This window comes from Gambusia affinis, linkage group LG03 (assembly GCF_019740435.1).
Source record: "Gambusia affinis linkage group LG03, SWU_Gaff_1.0, whole genome shotgun sequence".
Classification (NCBI taxonomy): domain Eukaryota; kingdom Metazoa; phylum Chordata; class Actinopteri; order Cyprinodontiformes; family Poeciliidae; genus Gambusia; species Gambusia affinis.
Genome location: NC_057870.1, coordinates 28,865,053 through 28,885,533, shown reverse-complemented (window position 1 = coordinate 28,885,533; position 20,481 = coordinate 28,865,053). Strand labels below are relative to the sequence as shown.

Genomic DNA, 20,481 nt, shown 5'->3' with positions numbered 1-20,481 from the left:
GTGTCTTTGTCTGTAGTTTATTGTGCTTCCTTTTCTCCGTCACTTATTCCACCTTCTTCTAACAGCTAGCTGTTCTCCTGTGCACCCATCCAGCCAATATCTGTGCACTAAATGGGACTTCAGACTTCCTAATGTGACTTGAGGTTTCAGCTTTCACATAATTCCACACGATCACTTCAGGATTTTTTTTTCCCTTTTCTTTCCTTTTCTCACTCACTCCATCCCAAAGCAGCAAAAGGGGAGATATTGGATGGAAAATGATCACAAGACCCAATGTGTCTGCCCAAAACCAAGGAAAATAAGCAGATGGCTTATGTTTTTATGCAGTGAACCCCAGCTGTCCCAGCACTCAGTCCAGTCTGTGGCTGGCAGAGTGTAGTTTGCAGCAGCTTTATTATTTGAGAAGCAAAGTTTTGCTAAAGTTTTTATTTTCACAAAACAAGTCACAGGAGCATGTTAGTTGCTATAATCCTGCATAAAAAAAGACCATTTAACTTGAAACTTCATCCTTCTTGTTTCATTTTCTTTACATTTTGTTCTTTGAATTATTTGTTATTTGTTATTTGAACAGTACTTAGATTTCGATTACAAATACAGTACACTTCCTCATGAAAGTTTTCATGACCTTTTAACTGTTGTATTGCATCCACAAACTTCAAAGTACTTTATTTAGTGTTATGTGTTATGGATAAACACAATGAAATGTGTTACGGCCCCCCCTTTTTGTGAGGAGGGCAGTAACACGACAGCCACAACAAATTGACAGAATCCAAGTGAATGTTGTAAAAAAGGAGGGATTTATTGATAATGAAAATCCCAGAAGGCTCACACAAACTGTGGGGGAGAAAGGGGTGGTTAGGTGGTGCCAAATCAAAGAAAATAATAAAACAAAACAGGGCCTAACTTCCGTCTGTGCTAGAGAAACAAAAGAAAACAAAAACCCTGCCTATCTAATCTAACAAAAGTTTCCACCAAAACTTTACATGGGCGGCACCCACCTACTTACCTAGTGTATCTAACAGAACAAACACCTACGTGATGAATTGTACAGGGTACCCCAAACTTACCTCACCCTCTAACTCCCACCACAAACCTTCATACAAAGAGCAACAAGACATGCGTCAGGTAACAAAGTCAGTTGCCTCGCTCTCCCCAGCTGGGCTGCTTAAATAAGGCCTCCCTGGATGCTGATTGGCCCATGGTTGATGAGGATCAATCAAGGGAGATTGACACCAGCTTTCCCTAATACCTGTGAAGAGACAAAGGGGGAGGGGAAAGAGAAACAAACAGCCTGCAGGCATGTAACACCCCCACCCTTATAAGTCCAAACATAAATGTTTGGAATACTCCAGGTAAAAGAAAACAAGCTCAAAAAGCACGTGACAAAGCATCTGCCAATACATTCTCAGACCCCTTTTTATGGCAGATCTTCAGGTTGTACTCCTGAATGATCAAAGCCCACCGCATAAGTCTTTGATTTTGATTGTACATCCTGGAAAGAAAGACAAGTGGGTTATGGTCTGTGAAGACAGTGATTGGTTCCACACTCAAGCCAAGGTAAGCTTCAAAATGCTGTAAGGCCAAGAGTAGGGCAAGCGCTTCCTTCTCAATGGTAGAATATCTACCTTGATGAAGATTAAACTTCCTTGAGAAGTAGCTTACGGGATGCTCTATTCCGTCTTTATCATCCTGCAGAAGGACAGCTCCTACCCCAACAGCACTGGCATCTATGTCCAGTTTAAATGGCAGACTAAAATTTGGGGCGGAAAGAACAGGAGAACATGAGAGCAATCCTTTTAGATGTTCAAAAGCATGCTGACATTCATCAGACCAAATAAAAGGTGTAGAAGGACTGGTCAAAGTTGTTAAAGGAGCAGCTACCGTAGAAAAGTTTTTACAAAAGCGACGGTAAAATCCTGCCATCCCCAGGAATCGACGGAGCTCCCTCCTGCTTGAAGGAACAGGAAAGTCAGAAATTACTTTGACTTTTGCATCCACAGGACACACTTTTCCTCCACCAACCTGTTGACCCAGATAGACAATGGTACCTTTTCCAAACTCGCACTTAGAAAGATTGAGCGTCAGTGATGCAGCTGAAAGACGTTTGAAGACCTCAAGCAAAACAGAAAGATGGGTAGACCAGTCACTTGAATATACCACAATGTCATCTAGATATACCCGGCAGTTTGACACATCTCCCAGTACTCTATTTACAAGCCTTTGAAATGTAGCTGGTGCATTACAGAGCCCAAAAGGCATCACTGTGTACTGAAGAAAACAGTCTGGTGTAACAAAAGCTGAGATATCTGAGGCCTGTTGGGTTAGAGGTACTTGCCAATACCCTTTCAGCATGTCAAGTTTAGTGACAAATTTTGCTGGTCCGATTTCATCAATACAGTCTTCAATGAGTGGCAACGGGTGTGCATCAAGGACTGTGACAGCATTCACCTTACGAAAGTCTGTGCAGAACCTTGGACTTCCATCAGCCTTCATGTCTAATAGACATGGAGAACTCCATGGGCTGCAACTCTGAATGGCAAGTCCATTTTTAACAAGGTACTCCACTTCCTTTTTCATGAGCTCCCTCTTTGTGGCATTGACACGGTATGCTCTCTGCTTTATAGGTGCAGGATTGGAGAGAACAATGTCATGAGACACCACATTAGTCTTGGTAGGAACATCCCCAAACAGACATTGGAAGTCTGATATGAGTTTTGTGATGTCCTCCACTTGGTCACCTGATAAATGTGACAAATAGTCAGGCAGGTTAGCCAGTATTTCACTATTACTAAGCCTTGCAACTTGTGGAGGATCTTTGCGTGTTACCATATCCTCCTCAGCTGACTTTGTCACACAGGTTACAGGGGAAATGGGTTTAACCCGATTCTGGGTTGGTTGGTCGGTCTCTCTTGAATGATACAGTTTTATCATATTGACATGACAAAGCCTGGTCTTGCGGCGATCAGGAGTTTGAACAATGTAGTTTGTTTCACTAAGTTTCTTTTCTACCACATATGGCCCAGAGAACTTCGTTTCCAAAGAAGAGCCAGGGATGGGCAGCAAAATCAAAACCTTATCACCAGGGTTAAACTCACGAGTGACTGCTTTCTGGTCATAATGTCGTTTCATTTTGACCTGCTTTGAGGCCAAGGCTTTCTGCGCAAGTGCACAAGCTGTCTGAAGGCGCTCTCTCATCTTTGAAACATACTCTGGAATACTTTTTACAGAGTGAGAGGAAGAGATTAGTTGGTCTTTAAGGACATTTAAAGGTCCCCTAACCTCATGTCCAAACACAAGTCCAGCAGGACTACAACCTAAAGTGTCCTGCACTGTTCCACGCACGGCAAACAATAGAAATGGGATACCTTCATCCCAGTCCTTCTCTGTACCCATACAGTATTTTCTCAGCATCGCTTTTAATGTCTGGTGAAACCTTTCAAGTGCACCTTGGCTTTCAGGGTGGTAAGAGCTTGAGGTGACATGCTCTACACCCAACTGTTTTAGTGCCTGGGCAAAGGTTCTAGACATAAAGTTTGTGCCCTGGTCTGTTTGGACAACTTTGGGAAGACCAAACACTGAGAAAAACTTTACCAGAGCCTTGGTAATCATGGGAGCTGTGATCCTCCGCAGGGGCACGGCTTCAGGAAACCTGGTGGAAGCACACATTATAGTCAAAATGAACTGGTTTCCACTTCTAGACTTTGGCAAAGGCCCCACACAATCTACAATCACCCTTCCAAATGGTTCACCCACAACTGGAATTGGGGACAAAGGAGCAGGAGGTATAACCTGGTTTGGCTTGCCTGCAACTTGGCAGACATGGCAAGTACGACAATAAAGTGAAACATCAGATTTGAGACCTGGCCAAAAGAAGTGTTTGAGAACTTTGTTATACATTTTATTTATACCCAGATGCCCCGACAGTGGGTGATCGTGTGCTAATGCTAGCACCTGCATGCGATACCTTGTTGGCACAACCACCTGATAAACGGTACTCCAGTCTTCCAAGTTTTCACCAGCCCAGCGTCGCAACAAGAGACCATCATCAACCATATATGCCACCTTCTTCCCCTGGGCTTCCTCCTGGGTAAGAACAGAAGAATGACATTTCAACAGAGTCTTGTCCTGTTTTTGAGCAGCAATGAATTCCTCCCTGGAGGCTGGTAATTTCATCATCTCTGGTCCTGGAAGAGGAAATACATTTTTAGATTTGTTGAGTTCAGTCTCCGATCCGGCTGATTGAGTCTGCTCTGTAGCAAGAAAAGAGTCAGACAAATCAAGATTGTATTTCTTTGACTGGGCCCGCGTAACCACACAAGCAGGGAAAATGTTAGGCATTGGTTCAAAGACTACACTTGTGTCAGGAGTGTCCAACACCTCAGGCACAGGCAATACCTTTCCACCTGCCAAGTCATTCCCTAGAATGAGATCAATCCCCTTTATGGGCAAGGTGGGAAGAACAGCAACCCTGCAGAAACCACTCACAAGAGATGAGTCAAGGTGGATATTATGCAGTGGTGCAGATACAAAGGTCATTCCAATACCTTGAACAACTACTCTGGACTGACAAGATGACATGACAGGCAAAGACAAAATACCCTCCCGAATGATCGTCTGGGAACCACCGGTGTCCCTCAGGATTTTGACTTGTCGGCCATCCTTAGGATCCCCTGTTAAAGAAACAAGACCCTGGGTAACAAAAGGTATGAAACAGGGATCTAGTTCATTCTCATTTTTAGTAGTTTGGTTGCTGGAGTTTGACACATTTTTAAGCAACCCAACACCTTTTGTCTGTGTTGTCAAAGCCTTGCTCTTTAATGAAAGGCAGTCAGCAATGACATGGCCTTTTTTATGACAGTAAAAACACTCCCTTACCTCACGTGGAGAAAGAGATTGCTGCTTAGCCTTAGCTTCTGACTGAGTGGGGTCAGGTTTTTGTTGACGAATGTTCAAAACTTTATCTGCACGAGGTACAGACACAAATACATTCTTGTGGGTCAACATAAACTCATCAGCAACAATGGCTGCTTTAGATAAAGAGGCCACCTTTTGCTCATTCAGGAAAACCACCAGTCTCTCAGGCAATGTGTTCTTAAAGTCCTCCAACAGAATTAGTTGGCGAAGGGATTCAAAGTCACCTTTAACCTCACTTGCAGCACACCATTTATCAAAAAGTAGTCCCTTCTCACGTGCAAACTCCACATAGGTCTGGCCACTAGACCTCTTATGGTTCCTGAATTTTTGCCTGTAAGCTTCAGGTACAAGTTCATAAGCACGCAAGATTGACTTTTTCAGTACCTCATACTTCATGCCCTCCTCTGTTGACAGTGATGACACAACTTCCTGTGCTTTACCTATGAGCTTGCACTGCATTAGAACAGCCCACATCTCCTTTGGCCACTCCAGTGCCACAGCAATCCTCTCAAATGCACTGAAGTAAGAGTCCACTTCTGACTCCCTAAACACAGGCACCAAAGCAATATTCTTGCTGACATCAAACTTGTGTTTGTCCGACACCACCTGTGGAGAATCAGAGTACACAGATGAACGAGGAGGCGAGGTGCCATGTGAAAGTCTCATCGCTTCCACCTCTAGCTGTTTCAGCTTAATCTCCTTTTCAGCTTCAATTTCCAACTTGCGCATTTCAAGTTTGAAATCAAACTCAGCTTTTCTTATCAACTCCCTCTCCTGTGCCTCCAGCTGTAGGCGAGCCAGCCGAACCTTGAGTCTGACATTACCACCGGAGCCACTGAGCTCTGGCGACACTGGATCGAACCGTGGTAAAGTCGCAGGGGGCGCCTGGGGCTCTGCCAACCCCCTTGGTGGCGTTGCCAGTACAGCAACTCCTTCATCTTTTGAAGGAGGGCGTCCTAAATCAACAGAAGGAACATCACAAACATCTACATCCATTTTGCTTGGGTCCCCTAGGACTTTAATCTCAACCAGCTTTTGAACAACAATGTTCTTAATTTCAGCTTTTGAAAAGTGTTTTTTCACTGAAATGTCAAAATGCTCAGCCAGACATAACAAGTCGTCCTTACGACACAATTCCAGCTGTTCATGGCTAGGAGCCTGTACAAAATCCTCTAAGCTGAAACTCATTTCTAAACAGACACAAGGATCTCTCAACTTATTATGGATGTCTACAGCTCAGGGAAAATGGAGATCCCGGACGAGCCCCCACTTGTGTTACGGCCCCCCCTTTTTGTGAGGAGGGCAGTAACACGACAGCCACAACAAATTGACAGAATCCAAGTGAATGTTGTAAAAAAGGAGGGATTTATTGATAATGAAAATCCCAGAAGGCTCACACAAACTGTGGGGGAGAAAGGGGTGGTTAGGTGGTGCCAAATCAAAGAAAATAATAAAACAAAACAGGGCCTAACTTCCGTCTGTGCTAGAGAAACAAAAGAAAACAAAAACCCTGCCTATCTAATCTAACAAAAGTTTCCACCAAAACTTTACATGGGCGGCACCCACCTACTTACCTAGTGTATCTAACAGAACAAACACCTACGTGATGAATTGTACAGGGTACCCCAAACTTACCTCACCCTCTAACTCCCACCACAAACCTTCATACAAAGAGCAACAAGACATGCGTCAGGTAACAAAGTCAGTTGCCTCGCTCTCCCCAGCTGGGCTGCTTAAATAAGGCCTCCCTGGATGCTGATTGGCCCATGGTTGATGAGGATCAATCAAGGGAGATTGACACCAGCTTTCCCTAATACCTGTGAAGAGACAAAGGGGGAGGGGAAAGAGAAACAAACAGCCTGCAGGCATGTAACAAATGCATATTGTGATGAGGAAGGAAAATGAATTTCTATTTGTTTTATAAACAAAAATTCATAAAGTATGACATGGATTCATGCTGGAAATTCTGACTTTCCAGTGTAAAATCAACTGAAACACTTTCTGATGTCAGATTTCCCCCTGGGAAAGTAGGAGCAAGTCAGACCAAGGTCAACTTTACGTTTCAATATGTCTGAAATCAAAGTTACATGTTGCACATGCAACTGTAAATTTAACAAATTAATATTGGTATTTCCTTATCAAAAATAAAGAATTTGACCATGTATGGGAATTGCCACATTGAAATCCTGATGGTGTTTGATGTAGAAAAACTACTCATCAAAGACCTTCTTTTCCACAAAGTTACTGAAGGAAATGAAATTAGGTACTACCCCACTCTGTCTTTATCACACACATTTTCCACAAGTATTTAAAGAAGCATCTGCTTTAACTTGTTTGACAGCTGTACATTAGCTAAACTTACATACAGATGGACTATATTTAAATGACTTTTAAAGGTTATTTATTGCAGTTTTAGGTGTATCAGAGCATAGGAGACTAAGCACAAATGTACAATTCAGATTTTTTATTTTCAAAAAGGTTTTTAAAACCTTTTCTTGTTTCCCTTTGACTGCACAGATATGCATAAACTCCTTACACAATACACTAAAGTTTATGGTTGTGACGTGAGAAATTGTGCAAAATTACAATTACGGTAATATAATTGCTTATGAATGGCAGTGTAACTAACAGTGGAATTTAAAAGAATATCTTCATCACAATAGCTTTTGTCACTGTGTGTGTGCAGCAATGATACCACCATTTGACCCTCACAACTCATTCTGTTTCACGGTGCAACACTGGAGTCATTATAGGAAGCCATGTGTTTCTGATTAGGCAGAAACAGATTACAGGGTGGGGAACTGTGCTTGCAGTCTGTTTGCCCCCTGGCTTCTATTATGTGGCCAGAAACTGGACGTCTATAAGTGCAAAAACTTCTCTGCGCTCACCTCATTCCCACTTCCCCGACAAACTCTTTCACACATCCTGTCACTCCTGTCTATTATTTCATCCCCTTCCCCGTGGAAGTGCGTGAATGCGGGGATTACTGTCTGTGAGGCTATTGCTAACCTCTGCATGCCGAGCAGAGGCCTGTCACTGCAGTGTTTTTAGAAAGGTGCTATAGTTGGTAAGACAACTGTGGCTATGGCATGTGACGACAGATGACAAAAGCACGGGTTCTTTTGTTGCTTTAGTAATCTGATACGTTCATGACCTTAGAGGAGGGAAATTGTTTTTTGATTCTTCACCCTTGAGGAAAGTTAGAAGTCAGGGTTAAACACAGAGGATGGATCACAACGATTTGCTCAAGAACTGCAGAGTGACTATCGCCACAGGACCCAACAGCCAGCAGCAGTTTGCTCCGATAATTTGTTGACGTCCTCCTTAAGTTCAAAAGCCTACGAAGGGCTGTACTTTGAGAGATGTTTTTTTGTTTCTATTTCTTCTAACAAGAAAAAGAAATGAGTTTTAAACATGAAAAATGCTACTACTGGACAATACTTTGATTGTTTTGCTTGGTGCTTTTCATAACTTTTCCATCTTATAATTATAGCAAGAAAATAATGCACATTTTATAATAAGTACATTCTGGGGAAAACATTGGTTTAACTACATCATTAAAAGACCAAAGTCGTGACATTCATGGCCATGTTGAGTGCATGTAAACATTTGACTGCAAGTGAAGGAAGGATTATTGTTTTGATGTCAAATATTCAAACAGAATCAAGGTCTGAAAACAAAAAATATTCATTACAAATTATACCCAGTGAAGTTGCAACATCTGTATTTTTTTTAACATTTTCTGAAACTTAAGTACAATTGAGACACTTTACTCATTTCCACCAGAAGACACCAGAAAATCTAACAACTGTCAGCTTACATTTTTTCATTATCTTAACAAAACCAAACTAAGATGAACTTGCAGCTAAATCCTTTAGACATTCAAGCCTACAACTGACATATCTTGTTCCAAATTTGGCATGGTTGGACAGTGACTGCATGTCTGGAGACATTTAGAGTTATTATGGTATTAATTAATGCTAAATGTAAGTCAAATTAACCATGGTGGCCCTCTTTTAGCATGTAGGCATTTCAAAATAAAGATTTATTTGTGCTATCACAACAAGTTAGCTCTATAACAAAGCTATAATTGTCTGTTTGGCATAACTTTGTTAAGCAATGGCAATTGTGTATCATGACCTTTAAGGTAACTGGTTTTGGATGTGCTGACTGGTGCACAGCGGGGTGAGATATATTATACTTTCTAGCCAATTGCCCTGAGGATCCAGACAGGTAAATACACACAGTCGAAAGTCAGCAAATACCTGAAAGCGTATTTGTGTCGATTTCTTCCATGTATTTGAGCTCACTAATAAAACCCAACAGTAATACATGGGAAGTCAATGCAAGATACATATTTTTCACGTCTCACATCGTAGGAAAACAACTACACCACCGAATGCCCTGCTGGCTCTGGTAGACAGCATCCGGTGCTTTGGAGAAACAGGAAGTGTATGTCTCTTTATAACAAGCTCTCAAAAGTAAGCAGGAACTGAGCGAGGTGTTTCAGCATTTGATCTTTTTTCCAGCTGCAAGTGTTGCAATTTACCCAAAAGGGCTGCTGGAAAAAGTTGCTCAGTCTAAACTTTGTAAACGTTTTCATCATCTGCGTTTCAGACCCATAACTGCCTGGTTATAAATGGCTACAGTTTCCCTTTGTCAGCACATTAATAACAACAAACCCTTCCTGGCAGACTCCATGTGATGTAAGCTAAAACATGCTGATTGTGAACACATATGGGACACAGCCACATGTATAGACCTGGCCTCAGCAAAATCACCCCACCCCCACAGTTCATTGTATGTTCTCCCCTCTCATGTGCTGAGCTGCTCTTTTTTTACATCAACTATTTAAGTTCTCCAAGGTTAAGATCCATTGTGAGAAAAGATTCAGACACAATAATGCAGATGTAAAACAGGAACAGTACAAGCCTACAGAGTTATGACAAATGCCAAAGGGAGGAAACCTTGTTAGAAAGGGGGACAGTTTTATTGCCTTTGGACATGTAATTCCTAAGAGTTGAATGCAGGGTGCAGAACTCTAAGCTGCACAGTTCTGTGTCTGGAAAAGATGGAGATAACAAGATGGTTTTGCTTCAGGATCCCAGGCACGAATGTTTATTTTTGTTGGAAACATAACTGTCTGTGGCTAGAAATTGGAAGAACATTTTTACCCGCCAGACTGCCAGTAAGCTCACAGACAGCTGTTACCACCCTCTTGTGGTGACCTAATGAATTCGCTTTTCTCGCAACATGAAATGACTGAATAAACTTGGTGAGGAGAAGCTTTTTTTCCACATTCAGGGTGTTTATACACTGCAAATATGCAGCACTGTCACAAGGCCTGACTTCATGCGCAGAGCACAATGGAGTCAAACATTGGTTATCATGCAACTTCAGCAGTGTGGCAGCGATAGTAAAGAAGAAAAAGTCAGGAGAAAGATGTAACAGTACCAGTGTTTGGGTGAGTTGTATCAGTACTGCCATTATGCTGTGTTTGTGAGATGGCCATGCACGTGGTATCCACGCTAACACATGGAATGGGCATCAGCCAATGAAAAGCGGCCCCTGAGGTAAGGTCCATTGACATGAACCCTACATGTTACACATGTTACACAGATTAGCCACTCTCAGTACTAAAGGTACTGTTATGAATCAGATTATTTCCTTTAAGAACAATAGTACCCATCCATCCATCCATTGTCTATACACCCTTTGTCCCTAATGGGGTCGGGAGGGTTGCTGGTGCCTATCCTCAGCTAACGTTCCGTGCGAGAGGCGGGGTTCACCCTGGACAGGTCGCCAGTCTGTCACAGACAATAGTACCTTTCTATCAATAAATATGTTTACTTCCTCCTCACACTATTCACCTGTGTGGTTCCACTTCAGGCCTAAGTTCTGTATCAGTGGCTTGGTAGTTTTTTGTTTTTTTTGTCTGTCATACCTTAGCTGTTCAAAGGACTGCACTCTTCCCAAGTGAGGTCTTAAAAGTCGATGCTAAAATCTTTTATTTCAGGTTTCCTTGTGCACCTACAACCACTGGCACCACCAAGGCCTTGACTCTCCACAACTTTTCTATTTGAGGAGAGTCAAGCAACATAAGTGCTTGCTTCTAATGTTTATTTTTCTTGCTATTCCATGGCATTCCAACATATAGCAATATGGCACACTGCTTTGTCTACACCCTCAGGTCCACTTGTATAACTATCTCCTGTGCCTGGATCTAAAATTCCCTCAGGATCTTGTATTTATAGTTCTCAACCGATCTTGGGTATGTTTTACAGTTTTTATGTGCTACCTCAGGTCTATCCTCAGCACAGACGGTCTATACATTGCTCCAGCTACTTAATTATAGAGTCACATGCACCCTTTGCCTGCCAGTATTTTTTGGCCATCTATTTTGTGTTGACTCTTGTTTCTTATGGCAGACCCCAGTGTCTTTTGCTGAAAGCCTCTTTCTCTGCAGCCATAATTCGTGGTGCTGTTCTATCTTCGAATCCAGCACTTTCTGTAGGCAAGTGAAGAAAGTTTATCCAGCACAAATGATTCCCGGCTGAACTCACCTTCCCAAGCTACATGCCATTCTAAAACAGGGCTAACTAATATAGTACCAAACAGTGGATACAAACTCCAGCAGCTGAACTATGACCAGGTTCCCATTCTAAACTTAGAAAGGTTCTAAATAGATATTGTGACTCACTCCTACTGCATTCAGTAGACTGAAAGAGACAACATTTCAAAAAGCTGGCACCATTTTAGGTTTTTTGACCACTTAAGACCTAGCTTTATATTAAACTTCTGTTACTTACCTCTATCCACAGATTAACTAAAGCAAGATTTAACCATCTTGAGCTGCATGACTGAGAGGTAGTTTGGAAGAAAGTGAAACAAGCCTGCTTTTCCTCTGCAATTCACCAAGAAAAATTATATGCATTTCAATAACCTTTTGAACAAAATGTAAAAATTCTAAGATAACTAACAGCTACAAACAAGCTCTAAATTGCCATAAAAATTCCTACTTTTAGTTTAGAATAGATAAATCTAATAAACTTCCACTTTAATTTTAATCATTTTAAGAGGCCCCTTCAAAGAAAATAACACATGGTGAGTGTTTCATCACAAGTAGACCCTGTGAAGGCCTCCAGGGTCTAAGTTAGTAAATATGCAAACAGTGTGGGATAAAATGCTGGAAAAAAATCTCTGTGAAATTGTGAATTTCCATGAGGAATAATCTAACTTGTCGACTTAAATATTTACTAAATTTCCTTCAGTTATTTGAATGCAAGTAAAGCCAAACACTTTGGCTTTGCATTTTTAAGAAAAAAATATGCAACATGTAAAGCTCACAAAGTTTAAATTAGATTGTGATGTTACAAATCAAACATATGCTTTAGTTTTAAATGAACAAATTGCACAATTTTTCTGTTGGAATCGAGTCAATTACCAAAGACTGAACTTTAGTTGTCAGTGAACATGAGCATCTGGCTGGCTCCCAGGGGCCATATCTCCTGGAGTGTGTACTGTATGGGAAAAAGTGATAGCGGTAAAGATGTTCTGTGGATTTTTTTGGAATCCTCCTGATGTGGAGGAGACTATTCCTTAAAATCAGGGACACTAAATAAATCAAAACAGACACATAACCAAGACTTTGGCAATATGACTACGTCTATGTGAACCAGGTGGCTACATCTGTTATTGTGTTCTCCGTTTATGTGCAAATTTATATCAGTAAAACTGGAAGAACAACAATAGTTCAACTCAGGTGAGCTGAACTACCCCATATGAGTTTCTGATGGACTCATCCATCTTGAAAACCTGGCCAGCAGAATTCAAAAGTTACATGTTGCTGGTTATAACCATAGCAGAAGGATTTAGAGACACAAGCTGATCTTTAGCATGTGGGCCTTGTTGGTGCTCACTTTTGGACTTGCTGCTGGAGCATTAGAAAGCAGCAACAAGACGGCAGCTGAAGAAAGGCTTGTCATAGCCAGAGCTAAACTGATGGTGAGTGGGACTAAAAAAATAGAACACACAGATAACTTTGAAAAATCACCTAGATTTATTTTTCAACAAAAAGTTTCAACAAAAGATTTTGCAAAATATCTTGCTGAGAATGTGTTAAATTAAAACAAATATGTCTGCATTTACAAATCACATTAGGAATGTAAGCAAAACAAACAAGAAGGGTAAGTACAACAAAGAATGAGCTGCAGGTTCATGGAGTTGTTTTCTGTTGAGATTTAAGAGCAATGTTCACACAATGAAACAGTCGCATGCACACGCACACACATGCACCAGTTTGAACAACTGTCTGTTGTCAATTTTGCAGGCACCCAGTGTGGTTGGATGAGCCATAAAGAAAATGCCTGAGCTCCATCACTTCCTCATGGAGCGATTGGCTTTATAGTATCCTTCTGCTTCTGTCACATTTCTACATTTTCTTGCTGAGACATGGCTTCAAGCTGTTGGCTAAATCCTGTCCCAGATATGTGAGCTTCCCAAACGTATTATGCTCCCAGTCTTACCAGCTTGAGTAAACTGAAACAGATAGATGTGTTGCCTACCTGTTGTTTTCCCTGATCTGTTTTCTGCCATACAGCCATAACTTAGAGTATGACTCATCAGAGGAGAAGAAGCCCCGTCTGATATTTTACAATGAGAAAGATGAGGTTGTAAAGGTAAGATTTGCGTTTCAGGGGCACATCTCGGAGGTCCCTGACTAAACCCTGGGTTTTTTATGCCTGGAGTTTGCATATTCTACCTGTGCATGTGTGGGTTCTGTCTGGGTACTTCTGTTTCCTTTCACAGTTTATTGCTGTGTGATGGACTGGCGATCTGTGCAGGCTGCATCCTGGCTCTCACCCAATGACTGCTGATAAAGATTCTCCACTTTGATTTATGAATATACAAACCTTTTACTGTGTATTACCTGCTAATTTCTTTCAAAACATGAATGTGTTTCAATATGATTTCCAGTATTTAACTGGCAGAGTTCCAACTAAACCCTTTACTGTGTGATGCTGATGTGTCCTTGCTTTTGCTCCTTCTGTCTATTTCCTGAAACATCAGACTGTCCCTGTGAAGAACATGAAGGCAGATGAGATCAGCAGCCTGTTAGAGTCTCTTGGTTTCTATAAGAGGTCCCAGAAAGGGGAAAAAGTGCCAGAGGAGTTCCAGAACTTCCCCCTGCATGCACCAAGGGACGAGCTGTGATGACCCCATGTGGCCACGCTGTGCATCTGCAACCCAGCCGCATTAATGATGAGTGGGGCTAAAAGGCAAGACTGTTACAGCCAGGCCCCATTCTGAAGACTTGCTGGTTGGATGCAGTATGGAGAGTGTTAGGCATACTAAAGGCTTACTGTTTGTTTACACACTTAAATAAAAATGACAAAAATTAGTTTCGATTTTTATCTGTTTCATTGTACCAAATGGCCAGGAACAAAACAGGGTAAATTGCCAGTGTTATCACTGCTGTCCCTATGTGAACTCAGTGGAACTCAAATACCAATTTATCCCCAAAGCATATAAACAGATTTACTCATGAAAAATACCCACTAACAGACAAAGTATAATGTCAATGTTTCCGACTAATCCTCAGCCCGCCTCCCTCTTGATAATCTGATTAGCAGTAGCATTGGACTGTCTGTCTCTGTGTAGCCATTACAATCTCTACTGTGCATTTATAGAATTGAGGACAACAGGAATTAGCTACAGACCCAGACACAGACGCCACAATTGAAGTGTTTGGATTGTTAGTTCTGCCATGACCAAAGGTTTGAGCCACCATGCCTGTGTTTTACTCGCCTGTACCGGAGAACCTGCAGATGGGTCTTGCCTACATGGGAGGCTCTGTGTTCACAAACAACAGGACAGCGGACAGTGACTTCAGCAGGGACCAGGAGGATGCATCTGGTTCGTTCAACACACTGCACCTGTGCTTTTTACATCAGCCTGGCAAATAAATACTGTTTATAACTGCTGTTTATAACATAACAAACACCACTCTGCAACTGCCAAGTTTAGGAGTTCCTGTTTGATAAAAGGCAGGACGACTAGAGCAGTTCATATCTTGAATGTTCACAAAAAAATACAGGAGTAGCTTGGTGCTATCCCACATAGCACCAAGCTAAACAAGTTCAGGTATTTTTATCCAATATTTAAACTGCAGAAGAACCAAACCTCCTTTAAATAATTTATGTTTATTTAAATAATAAATTATGCTTAAATAAACATGTTACTGAAGAGATTTCTTATATTCGGGATATCATTATATCTAGCTAAAGAATGACTTTCAGATTATTAAAAGTAAACAAATATACTGTTTCTTTATTTGAATCACCATATGCACATGAGCATGCAGAGTCACTTGTGTTGTTTTATCTCATGAACTTGAGGTTATACTTCTTTAAGCATTCACGAATAGCATAGCCAATAAAAGTTACCAGCATCTTCCTTGGTAAAATATAATCTATATGAATGTACAGTTTAATGTTTTTTTGTGAGAGATTAAAGTATATTTAATAAAACTCATTGTAACAAATGTCATGTGTAGCAACAACACATTCTTGTATTTTCTTGTATTTTCATATTCGCTCAAAACAAAACATAAAAATTCACCTTCTTTATATGTTTTAAAATTTCTTGTAGTTACATGAGATTTGGATATTTTTATGTTGCAAAACTTACATATTACTCCTCTTTGAGTTAGGATTGCAAACAGATTATTCCATATGCATTTCCCTTCAAACGTCTTTTATGTCAAAATATCTATTTTTATTATTTTTTTTCCAGTGGTCAACGAGTTGGTTTCTCACCTTCCCCTTCAAATGCTCTTGTACTTCAACCTCTTTTACTTTCCTTGTTGGTGGTTTTCTGCTGTGTTCATGTTGGAAGTGAAAGTAAGTATTTGGAAAATCACTATAAATCTTAAAAATGTCTCAAAACAACTGCATTAAATGGAAACAAGTTTTGAAATTATTTTTACCAACCATACTTGTATGTAATGTTTCACTCTGTATAAATAGAATTGCACTTTAAGTTGTAGACCTATTAGGTGACATCATCAAAAATCCTAGAAACTGTTAATAAGTCACATTAAGTCAATCAAACATATCTTACAAACAAGTGACACAACGGGCTTTACACAGGTTACAAATAGGTAGAAAGATACAAAGACATAGTATTTGTCAAATTAAGTAAATAATACACAAAAAAAATAAAAAATGTAAAATCATAAACTTCCAAATATGAAAAATGTCATATTATTCTGATTTCAAATAACAGGCTTTAATTGTGGCACCACCTAGTGGTTTCCCCTAAAAATGTATTTTCATATGGTGACTCTGGTCCTCACCTTTACTCAATAAAATTTACCTTAAACCGCAAAAACTTTATCAACCTTTTATAGTTTGGTTATGTTTTCTAGAGTCTTCATAATACTATGTGTTTATTTGGTAGTTAAATAGCTGTTATAAAGCCATTGTTGTTAAGATTTATTTAAAAAATAATGTTAAAAAAGAATATACTGTAAATATACTGAAATATGAAGTTATTAAGAGTGAGGGTGAGGGAATGAAAGAGCCACATTTATTGTGCCAGAGCAGTAGGTTACAAACCATTTCTACCAAAAAAAATACTAAAGTATGTAGTTAAAACAATAAAAATAGGCTTAGTTGCTATTAGTAAATGCTTTGCTCTTAAGTTTTGTATGTAATATAATAAGAAGCCAAAGTTTAAGATTTTGGTCCAGTGAAAATAATACTTATTTTGTATGCATATTAAACAAAACAAAGGGACCACTCAGAAGATACAGAGACAGGTTTTAATGTATTGGGTTCTTGTAATCCAAAATATTCTCATAACATTTCTTCTCTGTTTCCAGTATTTCTATCTTCCTGGATACTACCAGGCTCTGCTCATAACTGGGTTGGTCCTTGTCACAGTGATTGAAGTGATCCGACTCTACCTGGGCTACCTTGGCAACCTTAATGAAAAGGTAACTCAGAAACACATTCTTACTGAACCACAAGAAAAGTTCTCATGTGACAGTATGTCTCAACATTTATTGTTGCCTGCAAAACTGTTCATTCCCCCTTTAAAATAATTTAATCCAAATCTTAATCTCTAAATTTGAGTTGAAGACTTTCTACATGTTTTTGTGTTCTCTACATGGCTTGCAAGAAATTGCAAACTGGACTTTGTAAGATATTGATTCATCAATGGATGTTCTCAGAGATGTAACGGAGGCACTTCATATTTCACTGCTCGGTCTTTCACTCTTATGCACCAGACTCTGTTTCTTTCCTCCCTGTCATCAGGTGCCAGCCCTGGCAGCCTTCTGGCTCCTGTCTTTCACGTTCCAGCTGCCCGTGCTGCTGTTCTTCATCACAGATGAAGGCGTTATCATTCTGCCTCTGGAGAGAGCCGTCCACTCCATCTATCTTATTTTCCTGCTCGCCCAAATCCTGGCTTCCTTCTTGGCGCTGAGGACAATGACCCGAAAGCTCACCCTTCTCTTCCACCTGCGGCAATTTGGCAAGGTGGAGAGCTTGCGGCATGCAGAGATGAGTCCCATCTACGGGCTTCCCTATAACCGCAGTGTGCTTCCAGTTTCACCCACTCATTAAAGACAGGCAACAGTCTTTCTTACATGACTTTGGTTTTAATAAAACATCCACTGGGATTTTTTTTTTTTTATTACAATGGTAGCATACTTGCCCATGAAATGAGTTTGATAACAAAATGACAATTTCAGAGTTAGTAGCTAAAACAATAAAAATAGGCTTAGTTGCTATTTGTAAATGCTTTGCTCTTAAGTTTTGTATGTAAACTTAAGAGCATTGAATCATTCAATTCAACTTAGCAATTTAATGATTGACTTGTTTTTATTGTATCCCACAGATTGTTAGGATTATTATGAGTGGATTGTTCTGCAGCATTTTAAGCCACTGTAATGTACAATATGATCCATAAGATGTAAAATAACAGTGTGCTTAAATAGATGGAAAGCATAGTTTCAGCACCAGTGAAAATGACAAAGGCTGATACGATGTCAAACTGTCAAAACCTGACTTGGCTTTTAAGGTGAAATGGAAAACATGATCAAACAACAAGGCTTTCTTCAGACAAAGGTTATTTTCTTTAATCTTGATGAATGACACAGGATGAAAATTTGCCAGAACCTGATTTTTTTGCAGAGGCAGATCTAATTTTTGTCTTGCTCCTTAGACAAGAGTTCAAAGCAACCTGCTCTGGCTTTTCTAACCAAAAGTGTTTTCTGTACAGTTGTGCCATATTTATTGGCAGAACTTTAATTATAGAAACTTTTAAGTAGCAGGAGTATTTTTTTTATTTCATACTTTAACTTTTGAAGTTTGAACTGAAGTTGATCAAAGCATCTTGAAATTTGTATTAATTAATTGAGGACATCCTGTTTCCCCCTGTGGTCTTGTGATTTTTTTTTCTAATTTGAAATCTAATGAAATTAAAGGTAAAGCTTTTAAACCATGACAAATTAACCTGACCTTGTTTTGTAACTGAATAAATGTAGTCAAGTTCAAACTTAACAATGAAACACTTGTTTTTCTTCTTTTTCTAAATTAAATCATGTATTCATGTTGACACCTTTCACACATATTCAGCAGGAGTGCAATAAATGTGACCTTGACCGTTTTAGAAATTAATTTTTTGTCCTACAGTGGGGAAATTTCTATTATACCTACATCTGAACATTAAATTTTGATACACGAGATGCAGGCATAAAATTTATTGTAGCTAGTGTGGGAAACGACAGAAGTGGTGTTAAATATTTACGACCACAGAGTGGCAGTCAGAGATCAAAAGAGGTGACGCCTCTGACAGTGCTGCAAAGTCCAGTGAGGACAGATTGTCATGCTGCACATGTTCGGATCAGGGAAGCCTCTGGCAGAGCAAGAAAGGTTAGCCCTGTCTACAGCTGAACATAATGTATTACTAGATGATTAATAACTCCAGGATGATTATACACAGAAATCAATTGAATGTCTTGTCATCATGGCCAATTTTATCCTCTCATTTGAAGACAGAAGGTTGTATGTGTTTTGCTGGTTTTCCAAGTCGCTGACCAGCAGCAACTGGTGCCTCAGTATTTTAATTCAGGGCAGAAATAAAGTAGAGAGCGGTGCACTAATTTTCAATATGTCGGTTATTTGAGATGCACAGTTTTTGTGAAATAACATGCTTTTTTTCTGCACTACTTCACATTCAGGGAGCAACCAGCTGCAGTGGTTGTTGGACCGTTCACACATTGAAATTGAGAGGAAAAACAGTGAACACAAAGCTGAAACTGAATACTTTATTTATAAGTGCTTTATTCAAAAGGTTTAATCACATAAAGAAGTGAGGTTGAAAATCTTGTTTTCTTTATGTTTCAATTTCATAAGCCACCTGAAAAGGTTCAAACGTGTTTATTTCCCATTTAACAAGAAACCATTTCAAATATCCAAAAACTATATCCTGATGTCAGTATCTAATCTGAATTTCATTTGTGTGACCTTTACAAAGTAAGAAACCAATTCTGGTAATGGACCATCTAGCTGTATTTTGTGCAGGGAGATAAAGAAACCAAGCAACTATGTGAATAATGGAAACATAATATAACTGATTGTTCTTTATGTTGTTGTTAATTTTGTAATGCACAGGTTAATTTTGTGCTTAAAGACAATACAGAGATGGCAATTCTGGTTACCTTCAAAAATACAGAAGTATTTTATGTTAGTATTAACTTCTATAGATTCATAGACATGCATATGTTAGTTTAAAATGGCCATAAATGTTGTTCAAACAGGGACGTTTTAAAACTCTTTTAGGAACAACAAATTTCCAAGAAAGGTCTTAGAATAGAATAGAATAGAATAGAATAGCGTTTATTTATCCCCAAGGTGAAATTGCTTATTTCGTTCTCATTTTCATTTCCATTCTTATTTTCTTCCAGAAAATTTTGAATTATTCTGTTTTATAAATAATTTTTGGATGTCTGGAAATGTTTTCATATTTTTTGCCATATGTAGTTGTCATTAAAACAATGTGTGAAAACCAGATTTTCAGTATGCCCCAAAAATAGAGTGTATGTTTGTACAGTAGATTCAACTTCATGAAAACAAAGTTTTAAACCATGGATGTCGTATTTGTCCTTGCAAAGTTGTAGGCAGCCTAGTGCCTATGTCTAGTGATCATTGGTGGAGAGGACAGGGTGACAAATAACTATGCACACAAATACACATTCACACACAGATTCATTTTAGAGTTACCAATTGACCAAACAACCATGTTTTCTAAGCTAAAATACCTAGAGAACGCCCACATATGTATAGTGAGAACATAAGACATCAGGGTGGGATTTCATTCCAGTACTCTTTTGCTGCAAGGCAACAAATACCAACTGCATTTTCTCTGGTTCTTTGTTATTGTTTTATTTTCCGTATTCACCTACAGTGAAATGTGTACATTCTTCAGTACTCCTGTCAATTTTGCTGTTGTCTGTACTGAGCTCACAGATGCATCCACAGTTGGCATCATTCTATTGTG

The 20,481-nt window shown here is 39.6% G+C and overlaps 3 protein-coding genes across 4 annotated transcripts; 2 read left to right on the top strand and 1 right to left on the bottom strand.

Moving 5' to 3' along the window:
- Window positions 1–716: 716 nt before the first annotated feature.
- On the bottom strand, window positions 717–6,785 carry LOC122828679. 2 transcript variants are annotated; one of them, XM_044112450.1, is made up of 4 exons: window positions 2,049–6,785; window positions 1,882–1,948; window positions 1,626–1,750; window positions 717–1,492 (listed from the first exon to the last, which is right to left on the bottom strand). In XM_044112450.1, exons 1-4 carry the CDS (start codon window positions 6,100–6,102, stop codon window positions 1,452–1,454), a joined length of 4,287 nt encoding a protein of 1,428 aa, XP_043968385.1. In that variant the 5' UTR covers window positions 6,103–6,785; the 3' UTR covers window positions 717–1,451. The 2 variants fall into 2 exon arrangements, with proteins under 2 accessions (XP_043968385.1, XP_043968384.1); XM_044112449.1 differs by having other exon boundaries at window positions 1,626–6,785.
- Window positions 6,786–12,752: 5,967 nt separating this feature from the next.
- selenoe (selenoprotein e) lies at window positions 12,753–14,314 on the top strand. Its single transcript, XM_044111191.1, has 4 exons — window positions 12,753–12,918; window positions 13,244–13,320; window positions 13,514–13,592; window positions 13,984–14,314. Exons 1-4 carry the CDS (start codon window positions 12,811–12,813, stop codon window positions 14,125–14,127), a joined length of 408 nt encoding a protein of 135 aa, XP_043967126.1. The 5' UTR covers window positions 12,753–12,810; the 3' UTR covers window positions 14,128–14,314.
- Window positions 14,315–14,429: 115 nt separating this feature from the next.
- Window positions 14,430–18,430, top strand: zgc:112294 (transmembrane protein 17A). Its single transcript, XM_044111189.1, has 4 exons — window positions 14,430–14,829; window positions 15,709–15,815; window positions 16,799–16,912; window positions 17,235–18,430. Exons 1-4 carry the CDS (start codon window positions 14,703–14,705, stop codon window positions 17,541–17,543), a joined length of 657 nt encoding a protein of 218 aa, XP_043967124.1. The 5' UTR covers window positions 14,430–14,702; the 3' UTR covers window positions 17,544–18,430.
- The last annotated feature ends 2,051 nt before the right edge of the window (window positions 18,431–20,481 follow it).

What these genes read in the sequence shown, in the direction of transcription:
- LOC122828679 (XM_044112449.1), bottom strand. Translation starts at nt 6,102, where the DNA reads ATGAGTTTCAGCTTAGAGGATTTTGTACAGGCTCCTAGCCATGAACAG. An exon ending in GAAGTTTAATCTTCATCAAG is followed by an intron (nt 1,493 to 1,625) that starts GTAGATATTCTA and finishes CTTTCTTTCCAG; the next exon opens with GATGTACAATCAAAATCAAA.
- zgc:112294 (XM_044111189.1), top strand. Translation starts at nt 14,703, where the DNA reads ATGCCTGTGTTTTACTCGCCTGTACCGGAGAACCTGCAGATGGGTCTT. An exon ending in TGTTCATGTTGGAAGTGAAA is followed by an intron (nt 15,816 to 16,798) that starts GTAAGTATTTGG and finishes CTCTGTTTCCAG; the next exon opens with TATTTCTATCTTCCTGGATA. An exon ending in TTGGCAACCTTAATGAAAAG is followed by an intron (nt 16,913 to 17,234) that starts GTAACTCAGAAA and finishes CCCTGTCATCAG; the next exon opens with GTGCCAGCCCTGGCAGCCTT.